This window comes from Mercenaria mercenaria, chromosome 10, assembly GCF_021730395.1.
Source record: "Mercenaria mercenaria strain notata chromosome 10, MADL_Memer_1, whole genome shotgun sequence".
Taxonomy (NCBI): domain Eukaryota; kingdom Metazoa; phylum Mollusca; class Bivalvia; order Venerida; family Veneridae; genus Mercenaria; species Mercenaria mercenaria.
Genome location: NC_069370.1, coordinates 23,279,094 through 23,303,088, shown reverse-complemented (window position 1 = coordinate 23,303,088; position 23,995 = coordinate 23,279,094). Strand labels below are relative to the sequence as shown.

General features: G+C 33.5%; 2 protein-coding genes across 2 annotated transcripts in view; both read left to right on the top strand.

The window, feature by feature from the left end:
* The window catches only part of LOC128546368 (CUB and sushi domain-containing protein 1-like), a 41,883-nt gene extending 34,019 nt beyond the window's left edge, over window positions 1–7,864 (top strand). Inside the window, exons 12-18 of the mRNA XM_053516824.1 lie at window positions 697–903; window positions 3,157–3,335; window positions 4,029–4,269; window positions 4,530–4,736; window positions 5,565–5,771; window positions 6,638–6,844; window positions 7,827–7,864. Coding sequence (XP_053372799.1) covers window positions 697–903; window positions 3,157–3,335; window positions 4,029–4,269; window positions 4,530–4,736; window positions 5,565–5,771; window positions 6,638–6,844; window positions 7,827–7,864 — 1,286 coding nt within the window. The remainder of the gene's footprint in view (window positions 1–696; window positions 904–3,156; window positions 3,336–4,028; window positions 4,270–4,529; window positions 4,737–5,564; window positions 5,772–6,637; window positions 6,845–7,826) is intronic.
* A 2,470-nt stretch (window positions 7,865–10,334) lies between these two features.
* Window positions 10,335–23,995, top strand: part of LOC123559657 (sushi, von Willebrand factor type A, EGF and pentraxin domain-containing protein 1-like) — a 48,254-nt gene continuing 34,593 nt past the window's right edge. The window contains exons 1-9 of the mRNA XM_053552513.1: window positions 10,335–10,537; window positions 11,032–11,229; window positions 11,546–11,725; window positions 13,606–13,785; window positions 16,588–16,764; window positions 17,892–18,056; window positions 19,668–19,844; window positions 22,697–22,876; window positions 23,386–23,562. Of these exons, the coding sequence (XP_053408488.1) occupies window positions 10,375–10,537; window positions 11,032–11,229; window positions 11,546–11,725; window positions 13,606–13,785; window positions 16,588–16,764; window positions 17,892–18,056; window positions 19,668–19,844; window positions 22,697–22,876; window positions 23,386–23,562 (1,597 nt within the window). The 5' untranslated portion in view covers window positions 10,335–10,374. The remainder of the gene's footprint in view (window positions 10,538–11,031; window positions 11,230–11,545; window positions 11,726–13,605; window positions 13,786–16,587; window positions 16,765–17,891; window positions 18,057–19,667; window positions 19,845–22,696; window positions 22,877–23,385; window positions 23,563–23,995) is intronic.

Sequence of the window (23,995 nt, the reverse complement as noted above, 5' to 3'; positions counted from 1 at the left end):
GTGGTAATGATTTGAACAATCTTGGTTGAGAACCATTAGAGCATGCCACATACCAAATATCTAAGGTCTGGGCATTATGGTTTCAGAAAATATTGTTTAAAGGTTTCTCCCTATATAAGACAATGGAAAACTGTTGATCCCCGAGCGCAGTCAATTTTGACTTCAGGGTCTATATTTGAACAAACTTGATAGTTGACTTCTAGACCATACTAAATACCAAATATCTAAGTCTAGGTCGACTGGACAAGACATATTTTAAAGCTTTCTCCTATATAAATCAATGTTAAACAAAGGACACCCGGGCGTGGCATATATTGACCCCATGGTCATGATTTGAACAATCCTGGTAGAGAAACAATCGAGCATGCTACATAATAAGGACCTGTATCTCCTTCTAAACAGTTAGTTGTATTACAAAGATAATTCACTAAAATATAACAGGTTTACGATACAAGTTCTCTGGGTCTTCTGTTTACACATAATGATCTGGCTTATTGTATGACTTGTCTTATCAGTGTTTCTGATTAGTTTGTTTCTTTTCCAGTAAGTTTTGCCCTTACACTTTGTACAGTAGATGCAACCGTTGTCAGTGGTTGCAAACTTTACTTCTTAGCTGCATTGACTGTGACTCATTCCCTCGAACATATAATTAATTCGTTCTTGTATTTCAAACATTAAATATAATGTTTGCTTCAGATTGTGGAAGTTTGTCATTAGTGGACATACGAAATGCAGAAAACAGAATTCTTAACAGTGGTACGAAATACAATTCAACCGCAAAAGTAAGCTGTGATATCGGATATTACGATCAAAATAAAAAGCAGACAGAAGGAACTTCAACAGCTGAGATAAAGTGTGGTGAAAATGGATCATGGACAAATTTACCGACGTGTGTTCGGAAAGGTAAATAACTTGAATATGTTTTGTTAAAAGCATTGAAATTTTACTGCAAATCATACTCAATACCTTTGCTATTGTAGATGAACTCAGTTTTAGACAAGATTAATATATTTAAAAATTAGTCTTGATCAGAACATCCAACTGTTTGAAAACGCGTTATTTCAGGTTTTCGTTTAGTACATATAAAATGTATCTTGTATAAGAATTGTATAAACAGTTTTTTCTTTGGCCTGATTTTTAACATTTGACAGTAGATAAGTATGATATGCAATACAAATGTAAAATGTAAATTTCACTATACACAGCGCCAGAAAGTTCCGCTACATGTCAATATGATTTTAACAGACACAACACATATCAAATGATACTAAGATGATCAATGACAATCTTGTGTTAGAGCAGTGCGTTTCAAGTTTGCGTCAAAATCCGAGGCGAATCACAGTTTATTACAAATATCGCACTGTTAATTATCACAGGAACTTGATATTTGTATCCAGTTAAAATGTCAGTAGTTATAATTAATTAGGACTCTGAGACACAAAAGGTCGGTCTGGTAGTGCAATTTAGCGCCCAGCAGGTAATACAAAGGAGAACGACTAAATAACTAAAATCCTATATTTTAAGAAACTATTGAATTTTAGTTTTTCAAATTGCAAAATGATTGTTTTAAGACGGCGTCCAATATTGCGGTTGTCAATTTCCCCAGTGGTTGATGTATTTTTATTTAGATTACAGGATTTTAAACTACGAATTACCTTTTCAAAACTGAATTGCTTAAAGGACTTAATATTTTCATAAGGTATAATGTATTTGCGCATGATACATTTAACAGTAAGATAAATCGTAAAATTGACATGTTTTATAAATTAAGCATAAGAGCTTCTACAGAGTGTACTATAATTGTTTTTAGCACAAAGAATATATTTTATACAGATATGTGTTAGTTTAAAAGTCACTGACCGCTAAACCATTCCATGTCTAACAACGTATATGACTAGTACATGTCTTTGGTTGGGATAAAACATCATTCTGATTTCTTACCAGTCAGATATAGCTGTTGATTTACTGTATTCTCAATATGAATGACAAAAAAAAAAAAAAATTGGTTGACGAGTTTTCGGATATACCTGTCCGAAGTATTATTGCTGACATTATTTTGTAGAATGCTATTACTGTTACTATTAAAATAGAATGATATCATACAGTAAAACACTAGTGGATATCTAATAACCCTAGCAATGCGCTAAAGCCAAGTCTCGTTCGGACAATTTAAATATAAAGCAAATATAATTACATCACTTTTTTCAAAAGAAACTCGCATCAACATCGTGAATAAATTTTCATAATAATTAAATGCTGTCTTCGTAAAATTTAAGGTAAATTGGCCATCCGAGTTTTAAAAAAAAAACATTTTGCCAAGGGCAAACATAAACGCTCACACTTAAAATGTTTGAAGAAAGATAGAATATTCACCGAAGAGTGAAACATTTTTTTCTATATTTTTATGAGCACAAGGTGAGATATATTATTCCATATTCACAAATAAGAAACAAATTTTATTTTTATGCTTATATACCTTAAAACACGCTTCTTGTTGCAACATAATTATTTTAATCTTAACATTTTAAACATGTGTGTCAGCAAAAAATGACGTCAGGCGTCTTGTGACGTTACAAAGACATAATTTCATTTTATTATATGCGACATACCGCTATGACATTCTCGTTAATTAACGTTACTTGAAACGCTATAAAGCATACATGGCGACTACAATTGTCATCCCGTTTTACGCAAAAAATTAACGCGAAAAATTAGAAATTTATACACAATATACAAGTAGAGTGGGAAAGCCATATCCCTTATAGTGCGCCGGATATAGATTATATCTCATTCATAGCTCTCAAACATTCACAGAAAAAAACATAAAATAATTTATTTTGTCATTTTAAACACCATTCAGATTGATTTTAGGACTTGCTTTTGGTAATACATGTAGTTTATCAGTACATTTTTATCTGATTTGCATTTTATTAAAACAGAAATATGTAAGTAACCTTCCTTAATGTTATTGTACATGTCAATGTAATTAAGACTAATTGATGGAGACTCTCGCTCAAAAGACAGTTTGATCTTATTATTTGTTACTTGTTCATCAGTTTTGCTTTATCATGTCATGTTACGTTTTTTATGGCACTGTTTTTCTTCTTTTGTAAAGGGTTTAAAGAATATAAACGCAGCCATATCGTTATGTTTCAGACTGTCATGCAGTGAGCAACATTGGAATAGACCATGCAGGCAATATACGCGTACATAATGACACCAAGTACAATTCAACAGCAGATATAGACTGTATTGAAGGATACTACAACGTCAAGGACACTCAAACGACTGGAATATCAACTACAACAATTATTTGTTCTGAGCATGGAACATGGGTGAACATGCCTAATAAAAGGTAACGTCATATATATCCTTCCTGTATCTTTAACGTAATGAGACGTATTATTATCTGACGGCCATTTTACGCTTCCATAGAATCAACATCAATATATTGCACGAAAGTTCTGACACCTGAGGCATAAAGTAAGAATGAATTTTAGACAACATCAAAATGGGTCTTAAGAACGATCTGACGATTTTCGAAAAATTTTCATATATCCTTTGTTCCGTAACGAATTTTGTTTGGTTTATGGCTTTTTCTGCGCGAAAATATTTTTTAAGGATAGGCGGCTCACTTTTCTTGCTCAACCCCAGATATTTTCAAATCATAAGAAAGAGCTAAAGTCGACCCCCATTAGTAAAACAAATACTGCTTGAGGTCAATAACTGACATCTTTTCGTAAAACTATGTGCATAGCAAGTTTATTTACTTTTAGACAGGACGGTCCATACGCATGAGCTCTGCATGTAGACCAATATAAATGCGACTTTCGTTTTCAAGTTGTTGAATTTCGTATGACTTCGATTCTGTGCTGTCAAAAGCATACAGAGTGTATAAAAATGTGCCCGATGTTCTAGAGTAATACAATGTTTGGTTTACCTGTTTTAGTAGATAACATGTACGTTAAATCAACGTGAGTTTTGATTACAGTATTTAATTCCTGACTTGATAAACAGTATGTTATTAGATGAATTTAACAATCTCCACCATATTTGATGCAGATTGTGGAACGTTAGACCAGCTGAATATATCAAATGCTAAACTGAGGCTCACTTTCACTGATACAAAATACCAGTCAAATGCTGCTATAACCTGTGATACTGGATATACTGATAAACATAAATCTCAGGCAGTGGATACATCAACAACCTTGATCAAGTGTTCCGCCAATGGAACATGGACACATTTACCAGAATGTGTACGGAAAGGTAATGTATGCCTCTAGGATCATTGTTTTAAATATTACTAGTATGTCAGACAGGGTGTAAAATATGGTATTCATTTTTAAATCATTAAACTAACTGTATAGAGTAAAGGATGATATTTACAAAGTGAAGTCTGCAAGAAGTGTTTGCATGTTTGAAATAGAAACAGATAACGTGTATTTATTGTATTATCAATTTAATGTAGCAAGAATATGTGTGTAATTGTTTGATCAGATATTGTTATTTATTTGATACCTACTTAGAGTGCGGTAATGTACACAATATCAGCATAGTCAATGCAGCCAATAGACGTGTGCATAATGACACCAAGTACCAATCTACGGCAGAGATATACTGTGATGAAGGTTACTATATCAGCAAAGTCACTCAAACAAGTGGAATTTCAACTACAACAATCAGTTGTTCTGAGCATGGAATATGGGTGGATATACCTACATGTGAACGGAAAGGTAGCCACATATATACATATTATTTGATTCTACTTTTTCTACGTTTAACATTTCATTTGTTTGTTACTTTAAATTTGTTTCTTTTTATTGCATTTCAAATAATATAAAATAAGGCACTGCCTCAATCGGGAATCGATTCGACTTCAACTCATCCCATAACATTTGAAAAGAATTGTCTAATGACAGCACGGAAGGGCGCACCTTTTAATTAAATAGTAAATATCTCATTCAGTATATCGCATGGCACCGCAGAGGGATCGATCCCGATTTTTGTCGCTAAAGTGTAGGATCGATTCCCTGTCAACCTTTTTTGGAATAAAAACAACACTGCCCATATTGTATTGTATTACAGCTTTTTTCCGCCTCTTGGGTAAGCGTACCCTCCGGAGAGGTATATTTATTTATATGAACTGCGCTCACTAGGTGCTTTTATTTACCAAATGCATACTACTTGTATATATACCGTATATCCATATTTGTACTGGTGTGCAAGACGTTGCGGTTCGGACAAGTTATGTGGACGCTTATTAGGCACAAGGAAAAACGTATTCTTCCAAAAATTCCGAAGTCAGACGCTCTGTGCACGTGCTGGAAGTAAACATTTTTTAATTCGATAGTATATATCAGAGGGATCGAGCTTCGCGACGAAATTCAGTAGGATAGATTCCCTATTAATGATAACTTACAAAACATTTCTATAACGCCACGGCAACTTTGACTAAATAAGACATATTATGTTACATCCGTTTTGTTCAAATATTGTTTCTAATTTTTATTATAATATATCTAAACTCTCATTTATACAAATGTACATTTTAATTACTGCAGAGTGTGGAGACTTAAGCCAGCTGAATATATCAAATGCAAAGGACAGGTTTACCATTAACGACACGAAGTACAACTCGATGGCAAATATTAGCTGTGATGTGGGATATAAAGAACAGAATAAAAGTCAAACAAAAGGGATTACAAGCACTTCGATAAGATGTAACGAAAATGGAACATGGGGAAATCAACCGACGTGTGTCAGGAAGGGTACATATTGATTTTTAAATGTTTTCGTTCTGTGACATTAACGGTTTGCACAGTAACTGTCATGGCGGTCAATAGTGATGTATAATATGTGATGTATCATAATTATGATATGTTTGTATTATTAGTTACACTGCTTGTAAATGACAAGATACGGGATATACGCTGTCGAGGAAATGGATTTTCGAGACAGCGTATATCCCGTATCCTGTCACCGACAAGCTGTGTAACAATTGTATCTTGCCGACTACCCTTTACTTACATGCTATAATCTAATATTTTGTAAATTAACAAAGCGGCAGCCATTTTTTAAATCAAAATTCATATCTGAAATGTAATAGCAGGATATGGAATATATCCTGTCTCGACGTGACGTCTATTGCCCAATAGAAATGCAGGAAACTTGCAGGAGGCAAGATAAACATTGATACATTGCATGCTTGCCTGAAGAAGTATTTTGATACAAAACGCGTTGCAAACTTGAGTATGTTATACCATTTCAGCAAAATTCAAGTCAAGGATTATAATTTATTTAATATTTTATAGCAATTTTGACTTGACTTGATATTGATTACACATGTAAAGTCTGCTGGTAAGTCAAAGTAATTATATCTGTGAAAGCAAGTTATATATAATTTTGAACAAGCTGCCTGCTTTCATACCATTTAAGATTTAGATCTATTGTAAATCAAAGAATACTATACACTCATTCGAGTGCTGTAAGTAAATAAATGTTTCTTCTATGTAAGTTTTGAACTTAGATTTAAAATATTCTTTATTCTAAAAGAATTCCTTTTGTCATATTTGCTATGTTAAGTATTCCATCTCTTTAAATGAGTTCTCGTATTTAAGACGTGTATCATTTGCAGATTGTGGTGACGTGTACAATGTCAGCATAAGCAATGCAGACAATAGACGCCTGCATACTGACACCAAGTACAGTTCTACAGCAGAGATAGATTGTAACGAGGGATATTACAACATAAATGACACTCAGTCGACTGGGATTTCAACTACAGCCATTACTTGTTCCGAGTATGGAACATGGATAAACATGCCTATGTGCGTACGGAAAGGTAAAGTCAGATATGATAGTCGTATTGTCATTATCAGTTCAAAGTTTATGCCTTGTAATATCTGATTATACGGGGGGTGAATTAATACATTCTGTCACTCCTGGTTTCCATAAAAGCAATTGGAAGTAACATCACGGGTAGGTGTTTCGTGTACGTCGTTTAAAGTATAGGACACGTTTGGCGTATTGACTTGTCTAAGTTAGAGAAAGTAGAATTTTTTTATGTTTCGGCTGGAAAAGTTATTGACAAAAGGAATATTACATTTGTGACTTTCCATATTGAATATATGAAACTCGTTGATGTTCGGCATAGCTAAGACCTCCCCAACTTTTATTATAATTCAAGCGGCATATCAAGGTAGATTGTCCACCCCCACCCACAACACCACCACCCTTGAAAGTAACCCGATGATCAATATTGGTTTCCCGATTGGATAAACTTTGAGCAATAGATTTTATAGAAAAAAACTATTTTAATTGTTAATTTCAAATATTTCTTTACATTTGTGAATGTTTTAGTAGATATGACATTATACATCAATTTTTCCTCTTCAATTTGATGTGAAAATATTTATTCTGATTGAATATCTTCTTGCTTTCAACTTTGTTTTAAAAGTATCGTCATCACTTACATTGAGCATACAGTGAAACTCACTGAAATTTGCTATTTCTTTCACTTTAGAGGCAAATAAATCATGTTTTACCAAATATGTTTTATAAGCACATATGTAGGTTTTCTTGACTTTATGACATTTACAACTTTAAAAAGATAAAAGCTTCTTGCTTCCAATTATAGTCAAAGTTAACCAAGAAACTAAAAACTGGCGGTTTTCATGTACTCTGTGTTGATTAACAGACCTACGAATACCAACAACTGACAATTCTATCCAAGGATATGAAATGATAACGTTCACAATAATGAGGAATGGAAACAGAATATAACATATCAGAACAGAACAGAACAGAACTTTTATCTATTCCAGCTGTTTTAGGAAAGTACGACCACAGTGAATTCCACTGATGTACAAATCAGGGGGAAACAAGTGAATGAAGTATTGCACAAAGTCCCCTACTGGAAGGCACCTAATTTTTTCTACTGCAGTATAACATAATGAACTGACATCATTGATGTATAAACAATATTGTACTATAAATACAATATGTTATAACAACACACTTTGTGTATCTGCTAAAAAGATAGTTCCAGAATATACTTTACAGACTGTTTTGTTTTAGGGAATGGTATGTTCTATGCATGTTCTGAAACAAGAATATCAGTACAAAGAGCCTTCTGTTTTAGACTTGTGTATTGTTCAAATATTTTAGGAGAACATTGCAAATCACTGAATCAATATTAAGGAACTTTATTCAGTTTAGGGTTCAACCTTTTTTCTGAATGTATATAAACGATTGACATTGCGCTAAAATTCGCACATTTCCATTTATGTTTTAAATATTTTACAAACAATTCGGTTTCATTACCACTTGATTTAATATTTTTATTGATTGCGATTCAGGGAAGGAGATATATTTTTCAACACTTGTTTCAGTTAAGACATAATAATGTTTCTAACTGCACCCGTCTTTTAGCCTGAGAGTAATATGACATTGCAACAGCAATTGTTCATTTTTTCTCAAAAGCAATAAGAACAGTCTGTTAATTTGAAGCGAATATATTTGTGTGACAAAAAGTATATTGAAACGATTCACGTTTTAACAAATATTTGAACATTTATTTAGCTATTGTGCCCAAACTTGTAGTCAATTTTAGGCCACCTGAGCTGAAAACGAGCTGTTATAAGTCTGTCGTCGTCCGTCGTCAGTCGGCGTCAACAATTTGAATTTTAACACAAGATAGGTCGCAATTACAGCATCATACCGAATGGTCAAAATGTTTCCCTTAGTAAATTCTAAGGTCACTAAATCAATTAATAGTAAATCCTTGCTAACACTTTAGAGGCCATGTTTTCTATTTGCTCCTTATAAAACTCTGTCAGTTCAAGTTTGAAACTTTCAACTTTGAATCCAGAGTGAAAACAGTGACAGTGTTTGTGTACCGTTTACTGTAAGTTACAACCCATCATTGCCTAATATAGGCGGTATTGTGCATAAGTACTGGGATCTGTTACGGTTATCGAACAGTAAAAGTGTCAAACATTTGCATAACCTATTGTTGCATTCGAACGTCCACTGAACATAAAGGACGTGTTAGTTAAATCTAAATTTTCAGAACACAGCATTGACAGTTTCAGTTCCTCTAAATGTAATAGACGTAGATGTTCCCATTGTTGTAACATTGTCGAAAAATCATTGATTTCCAGTTCGGTTACCGGTGAGAAATTTGATATACGCTGTAATACTGACTGTACTTCAAAGAATGTCATATATCTTGTTGAAAAAGACGTAAAACCCGAACACACACACGCACTCACGCACACACACACACAAACACCTAATTACATGTAAAAAATGTAAGAAACAATATGTCGGTCAGACTAATCATAATGTTTCAAAACCGTGAAAACGTATGAATAGCCATCGATTTGATATTAGAAATTCTTTAGACCCGACTTACTCTTCTCACGTGGCTGCGCGCATTAATTCGCCTGGACATGCAATTAGTGATTTTTCATTTATACCTTTTGATATTATTGGTAATGAGTTTAGTCGTTTGTGTAAAGAAACGTTATGGACACACAAATTATAAACTATGTATCCAAAATGGCTCAATGTAAAACTGTTATATGACATGTAGTAATGTAGAATCGTTTGTTCCTATTCTTCCTTTGTCCATATCTTTATAGGAACATGAGTATCTTTTTGATCCGATGATACTATAAAGTTTTATAGTACGCTGCATTATTGCTTCTATACGTATTTATTTACTTAATTATAGGTATCAATTATTTACATGTACATGCATGTTTTTCATTATAAAACGTTACAAGTAATACATGTGACGTCCGTCACATTTTTACTGTCGTCTGTTTCCCGCTATTTTAGCGTAACGTAACGTACTATGTATGATGTTATTTCCATTGTTTATTATCATTATTATTCCCTGAAGAAGGCATGTAGCTGAAACGTTGGAACTTTAGTAAATTTTGAAATTGACAGCGTGTTCAGTCTTTATCTACTTCATTATTCCGATATTTTTATCTGAAAGTCTAAAAATGAAAAGTGCCCCCACACATTCAATAAACATGTCCTGTTTGTTGAAAAAGCGGACATAATTCTGATCCAGTTATATAAATCTATACTTTCACTACCATTGCTTTTATACTAGTATTGTAAGTACCGTATGTCTTAGTTTGCCTTACTTTATAAATGTATAATTTAGACCTTAATAAACAATTTTCTTTGCAGGAAACCTTTAAAGCCGGCCGCTGAAATTTATTTGTCTGACAGAAGCAGCTTTTTATTTTTTAGACTTTTGACAAAGTATTTGACCGTGTTAAATTCAGTCTTTCTTATTTCTTATTTCCAGATTGTGGTAATCTAATCAAGTTGAATATACCAAATGCTCACGACATGCGTGAGATCAACGGTACAAAATACAACTCTATCGCAAATATTAGCTGTGATGCGGGATACAAAGAGAAAAATAAAACTCAGATAGCAGGAATTACAAGTACTTTGATAAGATGTAACGAGAATGGTACATGGGCTAATCAACCAACGTGTGTCAGGAAAGGTAACCTGTAGTTTTGGGATTGTTCTTTATTGTATCATTCATGTAAACTATCATGTTTTATGTTGTAATTTTGACGACATTTTCAAAATCATAAATTAACCACGTAGAATGTTTAGATTAGAAATATGGTCTATATTTTAAGCACTCTCTAATTAAAAAATTCTTACCATTTAAGATATTATTTATTGTATAAGTTAAGTAATATAAGGTTATAGTCAGTGTCTGAAAGAAATTGTTTTTATCTTACGTCATGTTTTCGGCGATTTACTGAAATATAACGACAGGCTTCCAATGTGAAGCTTTTCAGTGATTCTAATACGTATTGACTTGGTTTTAAATAAAGAATAATGCGTTTTACACTGTACCACTTTTTAAAATCCAAAGTCTAGTGTTTGGACAATATTTCAATCTTATATTGAAGTAAACAAACTTCCTCTGCTCGTATATATACACACCATGGTCTAATATGCTTAAGTGTATGTTATATATTTTAGACTGTGGTGATTTGAACATAGACAATGCAGCCAATAAACACCTGCATAATGACACCAAGTACCATTCTACAGCAACGATCGACTGTGATGAAGGATTTTATAACAAAAATCAAACCCAAAAAGCTGAAATATCAACTACAGAAATAAGTTGTTCCGAGTATGGAACGTGGGTGAATATACCTACGTGCATAAGGAAAGGTAACGCCATAAAATGTTTTTATTTAGTTATCAACAAAAGTCCTGCATGTTTTTTCTTGTAGCTTGGTTATCTGAAATCCGATTATGTCTGTCCTGTGTATTCTGTGTATTACACGTGACTTAAAACACGTAAATCGGAGCTGTATAAACGAAAATTATAAGATCTGACTGAAGAAACCTAGATTCTGAGATGAACTTTGATGCGAGCTACACGTTTTTATTGTCACGTCTACTTTTTTGATTTAGTTCAAGTAAATTTTACCTCTATTATTAAGCTTTTGTCGCCTTCTAAGAAAAAGATGTACTACTTTTGCAGACTGCAAACCTTTATCATCTCCACCAAATGGAAATATCGCATTTGAAAAGAATGATACATCCTACGGATCAAATGCCACAATCACGTGCCATGATGGGTACAGTGTGGCTGGCCCCGACAATATAGTGTGTGAGAAGTCAGGAAACTGGAGTAACTACACAATACAGTGTCAAATTAATGGTAAGGTATCGACTAATTATTCTCCACGCCCACAGTCATTGCTATTTGTGGTGGCTTTTTGTCAGTGCAATGTCTGACTATTTTATCCTTTCGATTTGCCAGATTTCAATGTCTGGCTTAGTCCATAATATTGGAATCAACTTAACAAGCACAAACAACAAAAATAATTTTCCTAAGACAGGAAAGGAATCAAAAGCAGATTAAAAAGGCGATTTTTGTCGGACATCGCTTGGAGAATTCCTTTCCTTTTCAGTTTGATGAATGCGCTAAAAAGAAATATTTTTGATTCATAAACTCTAAAACATGTGAATGTGCATTTCTAAAGCACATGTTATATAATATATATATATATTATAATATTGTTTTAAATGTAAGCGTATCCAAATATTTTGTTCAGTATGATGCAATAATTTCCGTTTGCGTAATTATGTCTCCCACCACACAGTGGAGACATATTGATTTACTCCTGTCTGTGTGTCTGTCTGTCACAAATCTTGTCCGCACTCTAAGTCGAAGATTTCTCATCCGATCTTCACCAAACTTGAACAAAATGTGTTAGACTATAAGACCTCGGAAAGTTCAATAACTAGCCAAATCGACCCAGGCACTTCGGAATTATGGCCTTTGAATTACCGAAAATCGGCCTTTTTACTCTTGTCTGCACTCTAAGTCAAACATTTCTCATCCGATCTTGACCAAATTTAAACAAAATGTGTTTGACCATAAGACCCCGGCCAAGTTGGATAACTAGCCAAATCGCCCCAGGCACTTTGGAATTATGGCCCTTGAATTACCCGAAATCGGCCTTTTTACTTTTGTCCGCGCTTTAAGTCGAACATTTCTCATCAGATCTTCACCAAACTTAAACAAAACGTGTTTGCCAATAAGTCCTCGGCCAACTTCGATAACTAGCCAAATCAGCCCAGGAACTTCGGAATTATGGCCCTTTTCGATCTTACACTAAAGCAAATAAATATCCTCTATTTATATTTCAGCAGACGCACGTTATGCATAGGGATTTACTAAACATACGTATATTTCTTGCATACCAGACGGGGATTTCCGGTATTTTTACCGGTGCTGGAAAAATCCATCTTACACCCCGGGGTGTAAGATGATTCTCGTGCTTTAAATGACGTATTACGAACTACATATATATAGAAGATTTATGTAGTTATTTACATTTTATTTCGAAAAACGGAATAAAAATCCGATACCTTGACAGTTCCTCTTTGTTCCTGATAGTATATTTCTCGATTCAAAACACGTTATTTTATAAAGAATTCATAACGTTACACTTGAACTGATAAAACAAAACCGGAACTAAACATTGTTATTTGTCTTTGAAACGTCATGACGTCTTTCCTGTTTACGGACGTTGATTTCCCGCGCTTTGTTTAAATACTCTGTTATAAGAAATCGTTCTGAAAAGAAAGCCGTTCAACTGATTTTATTTTTATGATTATATATCTTGATATCGGTATGCAAGAAAAAGATTCTGTCACTGGATATAGGTGCAGATGGGAATATCCGGCTCTCGGGTAACTGTTTAGGCGGTAACGAGGTTCCTACCGAGGCCGGAAATTCCCATCTGCACCTATAACCAGTGAAAGAATCTTATAACGTGTGCGTATTTAAATCTTGGTCATTATTTTAATGTAGGTTTTTCTGACTTTAGCTCATGCCACGATCCACATTATGTTGTTGAAATCTAATGATGTATCTATGTTACCTACCTTGGTTGTCATCAATAATATGATGGTTAATTAAAATATTATACTTACTTAAAATATGTTAAGTTTGATCTGCGTTTTTCTAATATCATCATTTATTTAGTTTCGTACATTACCAATAAAGACGCATTGTCTTTTTATTTGCAGATTGTGGGCGATTGCCACAGCCGACGAATGGAAAGATCATTTTTGCTCAAAACATGACAACATATGGGTCTAATGCTACATACACGTGTGATGATGGATATTACATTAATGGTTCAAAGACAATACATTGTGAAGCGTCAGGACATTGGAACACTGACGAAAAACGTTGTCAAATAAGGGGTAAAAATATCAAAAGTACTATTTTAGATGATTTTTTTTCAGTAAAACCATATTATGACAGCTAGCAATTAAAACAATATAACTATAAATAATTTATGTATGACAAAAATTTAAAGCTGTTAAGTCAGTGAAGTATGATGAAATTTTTTGTTCTTGGGAAGGATAGAAGCGAAACTATTTTTAGAGACATTTAAACTTACGTATCTATACAAGCTAAATATATTCTTTGCGATTGAACTAATCAGCCCAAAACAGCTAAATTACACGTTTTGTCTGTGATACATGCTAAATGAATATTAAAACCTCTTTATTTACTATTTACTTAACTGGCATATGATGAATTAGTTTGCTTATAAATTAGATCTCTTATATCCGAGCTTAAGCGTATTACCGTACATAACATAACAAAAATGTGTACAGTATCCATATTTTTTATTATCTACAGATTGAAAAGTATTTTATTCTATTTTATTTTACAGATAATTATGAATGATTTTACAACCCAAATCATTTAGATTCTGAAAAAAAGTATTTTGTACTGAATTGTGTAAATTGATTATCCTTGCCTATAATAAAAGCTTCACATACAAAATTTGTAGCATAACGTTATGTAATCTGTGTTCAGACCCTGTGATTTAGTTCACAGGGGATAATTCCTGAGGCTATATAAATTTTGTATAATTATGTCCATTTTCTTCTCAAAACACTAGATCTTGATAATCAGAGCCAAGACTGATGGAGTCAAAATATATAACAGAATTATTTTTTCAAAGAAAAAATACTTTCTTGTCGGTAGCCTAACTAAACGTTATGAGGCGTTGTATTCAGATAAATCATTTCATGGGCATGAGGATTCTGTCTACAGACAGTGTTGTCCTAAATTGCTGGTAGATAGATTTCAAATCCCTATTATTTGAATGTCTAGGACGTCCCAAAATGTGGATCTGTGTCAGAGGAGTAATATTTAACAAAAGAAATATCTTTATATCAATCCATACTGCTTCGAATGTATGAAAAACATAGTACAATATCAAATAAAATCATGATGGTAGAAGTATTGTATGAATTTTGATTTTTGCTTGATAATTAACAGTAAATTTTAATAACATCGTTGGTGTTTCAGCAGGTTAGACATTATATAATATTTATTCTATCCAATCGCGACCGTTCATTTGCAACACGTGACCGTACAATATATTACGGTATTTGGACGCACTTGCATACAAAAAATCCTGTATTTTCTGTATTTGGACACACGCGCGTACAAAAAATCCTGTATTTTCTGTATTTGGACAGTTCAACAGTCCCATGTTAAACATACGATAAAGCCCGAAACGCGTGAAAATGTTTCGAATGTAAATTGGATGAAGTAGGCGCTCTATGTACAGAGTTTGATTTTGCGTCTTGAAATCAGGATTTATTTTTTTTTTGTTTACAACACACAAAAGGACGATTCAAGTGATGCCAGTGCTATCTGATTTAGATATTAACACGTTCGTTAATAATCAAAAACCTAAAAATACAGTAAAAAGAACATCAGATGTTGGAATATTTGAAAAGTGGCTAAGCGAAACTAAGAAACTGGAAGAGATAAGCCCTGACTGTCTGAATAGCTACCTCAGAATTTTTATTTAACGGTTAAGAAACAAAATGGAGAAGATTATGAATGGCAGCGGGCGGGCGGTCGGCATCCAAAACATGTCCGCTCTCTAATTCAGATTTCATCGGATCTTCACCAAACTTGCTGACAATGTTTGTGGGCATAACATGTCGGCCAATTTCGATAACCAGCCAAATTTTACCAGGCACTCTTGGATTACTCGAAAAAACTGGGAATTTAGCTTTGTCCGCTCTCTTAAGTTGAACAGTTTTCATCCGATCTTCACCAAACTTGCTGACAATGTTTGTTGACATAATATCTCAGCCAAGTATTATAACCACCCAAATCGCCAAATGGCTGTTGTAGGGAGGTTGCACCATATAGTTTATTTAATACTGATACACAGAAAAACAACATTCAATGAATTACGTATATTACGTATGAAGTGAAATAAATATAGAATAAAAAGGTTATTTAAGGCCTAACATTGTTCTGTATAATATATATTTGCACTCATACCAAGCTGGGAAAATACAGAAAACGCAGGAATACAATATTCAGTGAAACATTTTTAATTTAAACTTAGATGAAATAGATATAGAATAAAAATCCGTATTGTACAGAACAGTGTTAAATAACCTAATAAAACATGCATTTTTGCCATACAAATACAACTTGGCCTATTCTGCAAGGGCATACAGTTAAATGTAACCCAAACCAAACATTTTGTCTGACCTCAATGCCTTATCAAAATTGCGTATATGACAGCAAAAAGATTATCAACGGTTTTATATTGTACCAACTGTGTAAACATGTTCCGATGTTAGCATTCATTATTTCTGGTTGTGAAGATGGCAGTCGTAGAAAATAGCCGTGCGATGAAACCTATTTCGAAATATAATAGAGGTATATAAATAAATTGATGCAGCTGTATACTGATTAAAAAGATTTGTCATTGAACATAGTCAGTAACAAAATATATGTGTATTTGTATTTGTTTGGCTGGCAGCTTTGCATACTTAATTTTTAATGCTACTATTTATAAACTCACGCATGTTTGTTATCGGTTTACTGCATGTATCATTTTGTATTCTAACACGACTAGCAGATAACCTACATACATGTAGAGCAAAACCTATTTTGTATTAATTTCTGCAAAGCGAGCTAACTGTATACATAAGGTATTTCATATTGGTTCATAGATTGTCACACGCCTACACCAGTACAAGACGGCTTTATTGGAACTCCAAATGGAACAGAATTTGGTGCTATGGCCATCATTTCCTGTAACCCTGGATATAAATTACATGGAGACAACTTTACAAAGTGCAAGGCGAATGGCAAATGGAGTACATATTTAGTAAATTGCACGCTGAATGGTAAGGAACAAGTTAATACTATACTTTTTACTAAGTGTATAATTATATCTCCATCGAATTTTGCATGAGGGGTTATACAGGAATCACTTTGTCCAGTCCGTCCCTGTCTCTGTCACGTCCAGTCCAGTCCCATCTGGGGAACCAGTATTGGTATCATGTATCATATATCCATAGGATCAAAAGACAAGTTCACTTACCAGGTATCATAACTCTAATTTTCGTTTTGACAAAATTAACATTTCTTTCAATGTTTCTGAAATCTATCTATGCATTTGATTTAAGAAATGATTTATAGCAAAAAAGTGGTTTAACACTATTTATGCACGATGGGCGGTTATACGTCGGGCGTAAGCTAGTCAGCTTATGGATTTGTTTGAAACTTTAACAAATAATCAGACATACTTATTTCTACGTTTACTTTTAGTTTTCCACTTTCATTTTTATATCCTGGTAGCGTTATTTTAGCCTAATAAACACAGTTTGTCTAATAAATGATATGAATATAAGAATTGTTTAATTGTACTTGTACTATGAATGACTTACACTGACATGTAAATAGTTTACCTAAATTCAAGTATTGCTTCTCTTGGTTGTTCTGTTCTAATATCCATATCAGGATTTGAAATATACATACAAAATGTATACACTTTTTCTATTTTTGTGTTGACGTTCTTGAAAATCTATAAATAACAGCAGTTCATAAAAAGTTATTTCATTATATAAACAGATGCAAAACTGCAATTAGTGTGTAATTAAGGGAATGTTAAACAATAAATGTGATATTCACACATTACTTTTGAAGAAGGCCTCATGTATATGGAAATCGCTATAAACAGACCTTCTGGTCCAATGGACTTCATTAGACCCTACTAAAATATAGCTACATTGCATAAAGTACAACCGTGGAATGTTTTGGACTTTTGTCCGGTTTGTCTAGATTAGACCTAAAATCCAAGATTTATCCCCTAGCTAATATGCCAAAGCAATTTTATACTGTCATGCAGCCATAAGTTGTATAAACTGGGTTTGGAATGTAATTATAAGTATTTTGAGAATGAATATTTTGTTGTTCCTGGAAACAGAAGAAATACTAACTATGTTTTAACATACACTTATGTTTTTAATAGAATGCCCTACAGCAAATGATACTGATAATGGTTCAGTTAATAGAACCGACAAATCACATGCTGTGTATAAGTGTGACACAGGGTATACTTTACACGGCCAGGAGAGATTGTTTTGTCAACTAAATGGAACTTGGAGTGCAAAGCCACCAACATGCAATATAAAAGGTTTGTTGTTTGCACTATGTTGAATTATAGATTTAATGTATTTTAATGATTTATCTCTGTTTTCAGATATCTTGTGATATATGAAGCAAAGTAATCTAAAAATTAGCTTCTTTCAATTTGTTTCTATTATCAGCCTAGGTTGAGACAGTTTTGTACCCTTGGAACATCGTTGTTCTAAAATGTCGAATTTCATTAAACACTGGCTTTTCAGAACTTAAGGATATGATTGCTTGATTTTGTGCTAGACTTTGAAACATGTGAACCTCAAACAATAAAATATAATTGGAGCTTCTATGGAAAAATCACAATTTTGATAACATTTTCACGGAAGGAATTTTTTCTACACAGCAGATTTTAACGAAACTTCTCACAGGCGTAAATAAGCATATGATACAAGATTTGGTGAAATAAAATGTACAGGTCCGTGTGCTTTTAGATATTTTTCCAAGATTAAAGAGGTCCGCACATTACAAGCTGATTTTTTTAATTGTTTTGGAATTATTTAACATGTCAAACGTTTTAATATCATACTTTATCTTTAAAAGGATAGTTATGCTGCTATTTTAATAGATCAATTTTCGGCATAAAATTAATTTATAAAGCGATTTCCTTTTAAAGACTTTAAAGACTCTATAGTTCTCACTCAGTTTCCTTTTAGTCAAGATCTAAATAAATGACGTTACGCCATTACTCCCAAACGTGCACAACTGCCTTAACTTACTTAACTCACATCACGGAATGATGTCTGTCCGTCTGTCCGAGCAAACGGAAGAATATTTGTTGGGTACTGAGGACAAAATTTAACGGTAAATTCTATTCATTCCGTACTGTTTATTGGGTACATTCACCTGTTGGGTACTTCTTAACAAATGAAATACCCAATAAAAGTCTGTTCATAAGAACGTCCGTCTGTTTGTCCGTCCGTCTGTCTGTCTGTATCCTGCAGTGACTAAAAAGTATTTAAGCTAGGTTCATAAAACTTGGAATGTGAAAAAATGGTAATATGTAAATTATACACGTATATGACTTGTGTTTTAGGCCATAAGTCAAGGTCCGCTCCATAACTTTTATGTGCATGGATGGATTATCTTAGTACTCGATACAAATGCTCCCCATGATGAGATAATGTTCGGCGTACTTGATCTATGCTTGTAGGTCAAGGTCACTATTGAAATTTAAGTAAAAATATTTTTGTTTCTTTGCTCCTAAATGCCTTGAATCATTTTAGTCCTAATATAGCTCTGATTCCAACAACGAACACTAACAAAGTTTTCCACCGGTATGGGACTTTTGTATTGCCGCTGCAACACTCGGTCACTAGTTGTTTTTAATTTCACGTTTCACTGCACGGAATCTTTAATGAAAAATTTGTCCATGTTTACCCTTAGTTCATATTATCAGACATTAAATGTCCTGTAAAACTTGAACGTTGTCATGAAGACCTTAATCGCATTAATATTATACTTTCAAAAGTTTACTTTGGGTGGGAATTAAAAGACAAATTTTGATACATTAAAAATATTTAGATAGAAGTTTACATCTTTGTTTTTATTTACTGTCGTGTCAGAAGCCACACTGCATCATAATTTGCTATGTTTGTTTTTCTTTTAGACTGCGGAAACTTAACAAGCCCCGAACACGGAAATGTGACACTTAACAATGGACTAACAACATTTAAATCTACTGCCACATTTACATGTGACACTGGCTATGAATTGACTGATAAGAGTATTTCGATATGCAATGCCTCTGGTAATTGGAGCACTATCCCAAATTGCAGAATAAAGGGTATTTATAACTTTCTTAATTATGAATAGTGTTGATAGAGATGGTGCATATTTTATTTAGAAAAGCATAGGGGGAATTTCAAATATGCTCCAATGGTATTTACTATGAGGTGATATCATACTAGTTATTTATGAATCAAATTGTTTTATTATCCGTTATAATAAGCTATTGATAGTTTATAGTTTAATACTGAAAATTCGCTTGTTTAAATACAAATGTTTTAATATTTATGATAACCTTTGCCAGACCGAGGAAAACGTTTTTATCTGAATTTGTTTTCTGATATTTTTACACTTGCACACATGAACTGAAATGTTATTCCGCAATTAATCATGATAATAGTGCATTGATGCTAACTGTCTTACATAAAGCGATAGGTATATTTATTATGTCACATGTTGAATAAGCATTTATGTTATTATATGATCGGTCTACATAAATATTTCATGTATTAAATCTTCTTTTTAAAGTTTAAGTTATATTTCCATATTAGTTTTATCCCTGCAATTATTAACCCAACGGTTACTTACAACGTGTTTCGTTACAACTACATATTTGAGCGTGCCATGAGAAAACCAACATCATGAGTGGCTTTGCGACCAGCATGGATCCAGACCAGACTCCGCGCAGTCTGGTTAGGATCCATTCTGTTCGCTTACAGTTTCTCTAATTGCAGAAGGCTTTGAAAGCGAACAGCATGGATCCTGACCAGACTGCACGGTTGCGCAGGCTGGTCTGGATCCATGCTGGTCGCAAACCCACTATGTTGGTTTTTCCATGGCGCGGCTCATTTATAATATTTTTAAAGTTAAGATAACACTTCATAACAATTAAATAACAAGAATGTGATCACTAATCAATGAAGGTCAGTTTAGTATCCCTACATATTATCAAAATCGCTGGATTCTATCAGAAAATCTGTCAAGATAGTGTAATCAATGGGGTTTCTAAGTTAAACCAACATTTAGACTTCAACGTTTTACATCTCTGTGTTCCTAACAAGTTCAATGTACAGGCAAGACTAAGGAAAGTTTGATATGACTGACATTTGCCAGAAGTCTAATTCGGACTTATTCAATAACATAACCTTAGCCTAGCAATGTGCTGCTGGGTCGACTAAAGCATTCGTGATAAAGTGCACTGCCAAGTACTCGCCACTACACACATTGATTCAAACCCGGGGCATTTATCTCGTATCCTACTTGCTATTCATTTTGTTCTGGTAATCCATATCCATTGAATAAACGCAATGTATTTCAAGTTTTGTCTTTCGTATAGGGCTTCATATAAAGACAATTCGTGCGTAAATATCTCATACTATAAAACTATTGCTGCTATCTACATGTACTGGATATTTTGAAGACGCATTGTAAATTGAGTCTTGTGTAGTTTTGCGAGATAGACGAATACAATATTGTTAATTGGCTAAACTGGTTTCAGGTTGTTTGTCCGTGTGTCTGTCTGTCAGTCCGTAGACACAATCTTGTGCGCACCAACTCTTCTCATCCCATTGACACAATTTAATGAAACTTAATATAAGTGATCAGTAACAACAATAGTTGTGCAGGGTGCATGTTAGGTTCCTTAAGAAAAACATTCTGCAGAGTTACGGAACTTTGTTTCTTGTTACTATTCTATATACATAGACACAACCTTGTGCACACAGTCTCTCCTCGTCCCCTTGACACAATTTTATGAAACTTCACACAAGTGATCAGTAACAACAGTAGTTATGCATGGGGCATGTTACTATATACATAGACACAATCTTGTTCTCATCCCCTTGACACAATTTAATAAAACTTAAAACAAGAGATCAGTAACAACAATAGTTGTGAATGGTGCATGTTAGGTTCCTTCAGAAAAAAAATGCAGAGTTACGGTTACTATACTATATACATAGAGTCTGCATATGCAATCTTGTGCGCGCCTAATCTCCTGAACCCATGCACACAATTTAATGAAAATTCACACAAGTAATCATTACCAACCCTGGTTGTGCGCTCTTTTAGATAAATAGTCAGCAGAATGATAGTACTTTGGGTTTTTTTGTTACTATACTATATACATACAGTCTATATACATACAGTCCACATAATTAATAATAATGCAATCTTGTGTGTGTCAAATTGCAATGTACTGTGTTAGTGCGTGTGGGGTTTACATTCATCACCTTCAGTGATAGGTCTAGTTTATTTTAAGGGAAATTGTCTGTATGTAATAGAATTCTGACAGCAACAAAATCATTCATGAAATATATATTCATAATTACTAAAACAGATAATGCAACTAACATACAGAATATCGGTATTTACACATTATATCATCAAATGATTGACTCAGTCATACATGTTACGACAGACACTCGTATTTAAACAACAACAACTACTATTTAGATATGCAATGTACCTTTCTCAAAATATTTAAGACTATTTGCATTGCGACTTTTTGTAGGTATATTTTTCTAAACGTTATTACTATAGTTCTAAGATAGTTTGTTTTAGGTCTTGTACATAATGCAATGTCTTTAATATGAACTTGATCCCAAATTGTACACTTTATTGTTTTAAACAGTCGCCAGTTCAGAAATATAACTCCGCGTCATATTATTTATTGCTTTGAAAACAAGTACTGCCGTGTGGTATTTACATCTGTCAAGGAATGGTAACCAGTTACGTGTTTTATAAAGCTCAGCTGACGTATATCATAATATAGTCTGTATATAGAGATCAAACATATTTGTATACCCAGTATTTGTCGTCCAAAACGGCTCTATATATGACTTACTGTGAACCAAAATGTGAAAGTAAATTTTCAATATATAATACTAATTGCAACCAATTTAATTTAAGACTGTGGCAACGTCACAACTGTACCTGCAAATGGACACGTGGATCAACCAAATGAAACTACATACTTATCTGTTTCAAAATTCCGCTGTGATATCGGCTATACATTACAAGGTGACAACAGCACAGTGTGCACAAAAGACGGCAGATGGAGGACATATAAAGTAACATGTGCCATCAATCGTAAGTGTTTCCATGGTACTTGGTCAAGGTGTACTTTGCTCATATTCTTTTGCTTTAACATTTATTTATAGATATAATTTTTATCCAGAATATCAACATCAAATACAATTAACTAAAATATATAAATATAGTCTGTGTGTGGATATGCTATCATACATGATATCTAATTACATCCGTTTGTTTACAAAAAAAAACTTAAATTACACAATCGTGTTTTTTTTTCTACTTTGCATTTATACTCTTTAGGTATTGTCACTTCTTTCAAATACGAAATTTAGACATTATATATCTTTATTGTCAGAACAAAAGGAAATGTCATAAAAGTGTTAAGAAGCCATGGCTTCCAGAAATATAAATGCAGTTTGAAAGGTAAATGACAAAAATGAATCTTTTGCGTTTAACTTCGGCTCAAATTAACCTTCGCTGCCGTTATAGTTAAGTTTTTTTTTTAAGTACTGTTTTATCAGTTGATTATGTCACAGTAACCGGAAACATTTAAAATATTGCAGACTGCTCTAAACCTACGTCTCCTACAAATGGAAATGTTTCCCCAGTCAATGGAACCACCTATAGATCGATTGCAAACTATACGTGCAACGAGGGGTTTACTTTAAACGGGACCAGCATAACTACCTGTGAGTCTGACAAGACATGGAGCGGTCCTCTTCCAACTTGTGATATCAAAAGTAAGCAGGAAACTATTTTACCTATTTATGTTAACGCATTTAATGTTCCAGCAGGAAATAAGACGTTTCATACACGCTACGTAGTAATTATATCATTAAAGTCTGACTGATTTAATATTTATATCAAATTTTGTTAATTCTCAAGTCCGTTCCTCAAAAAAGCTTTTCTAAACATTATTTTTCAATACAGCAGGCACTATTCACAGAACACGACTTTGATATATGCAAAAGAGACGGATATTTTTATTAGCTATTTATCCTTGCTTGTGTCGCACTACATATATTTATCCCCCCACCAAAGGTGAAGGGGATATTAGAAATGCTCTCCGTCCGTGCGTCCGTCTGTCCGTCCGTCCGTCCGTGCGTCCGCAACGATATTTGTCCGGAGCATAACTCCAAAAGTACTTGAGGGATTTTCTTCAAACTTCATACA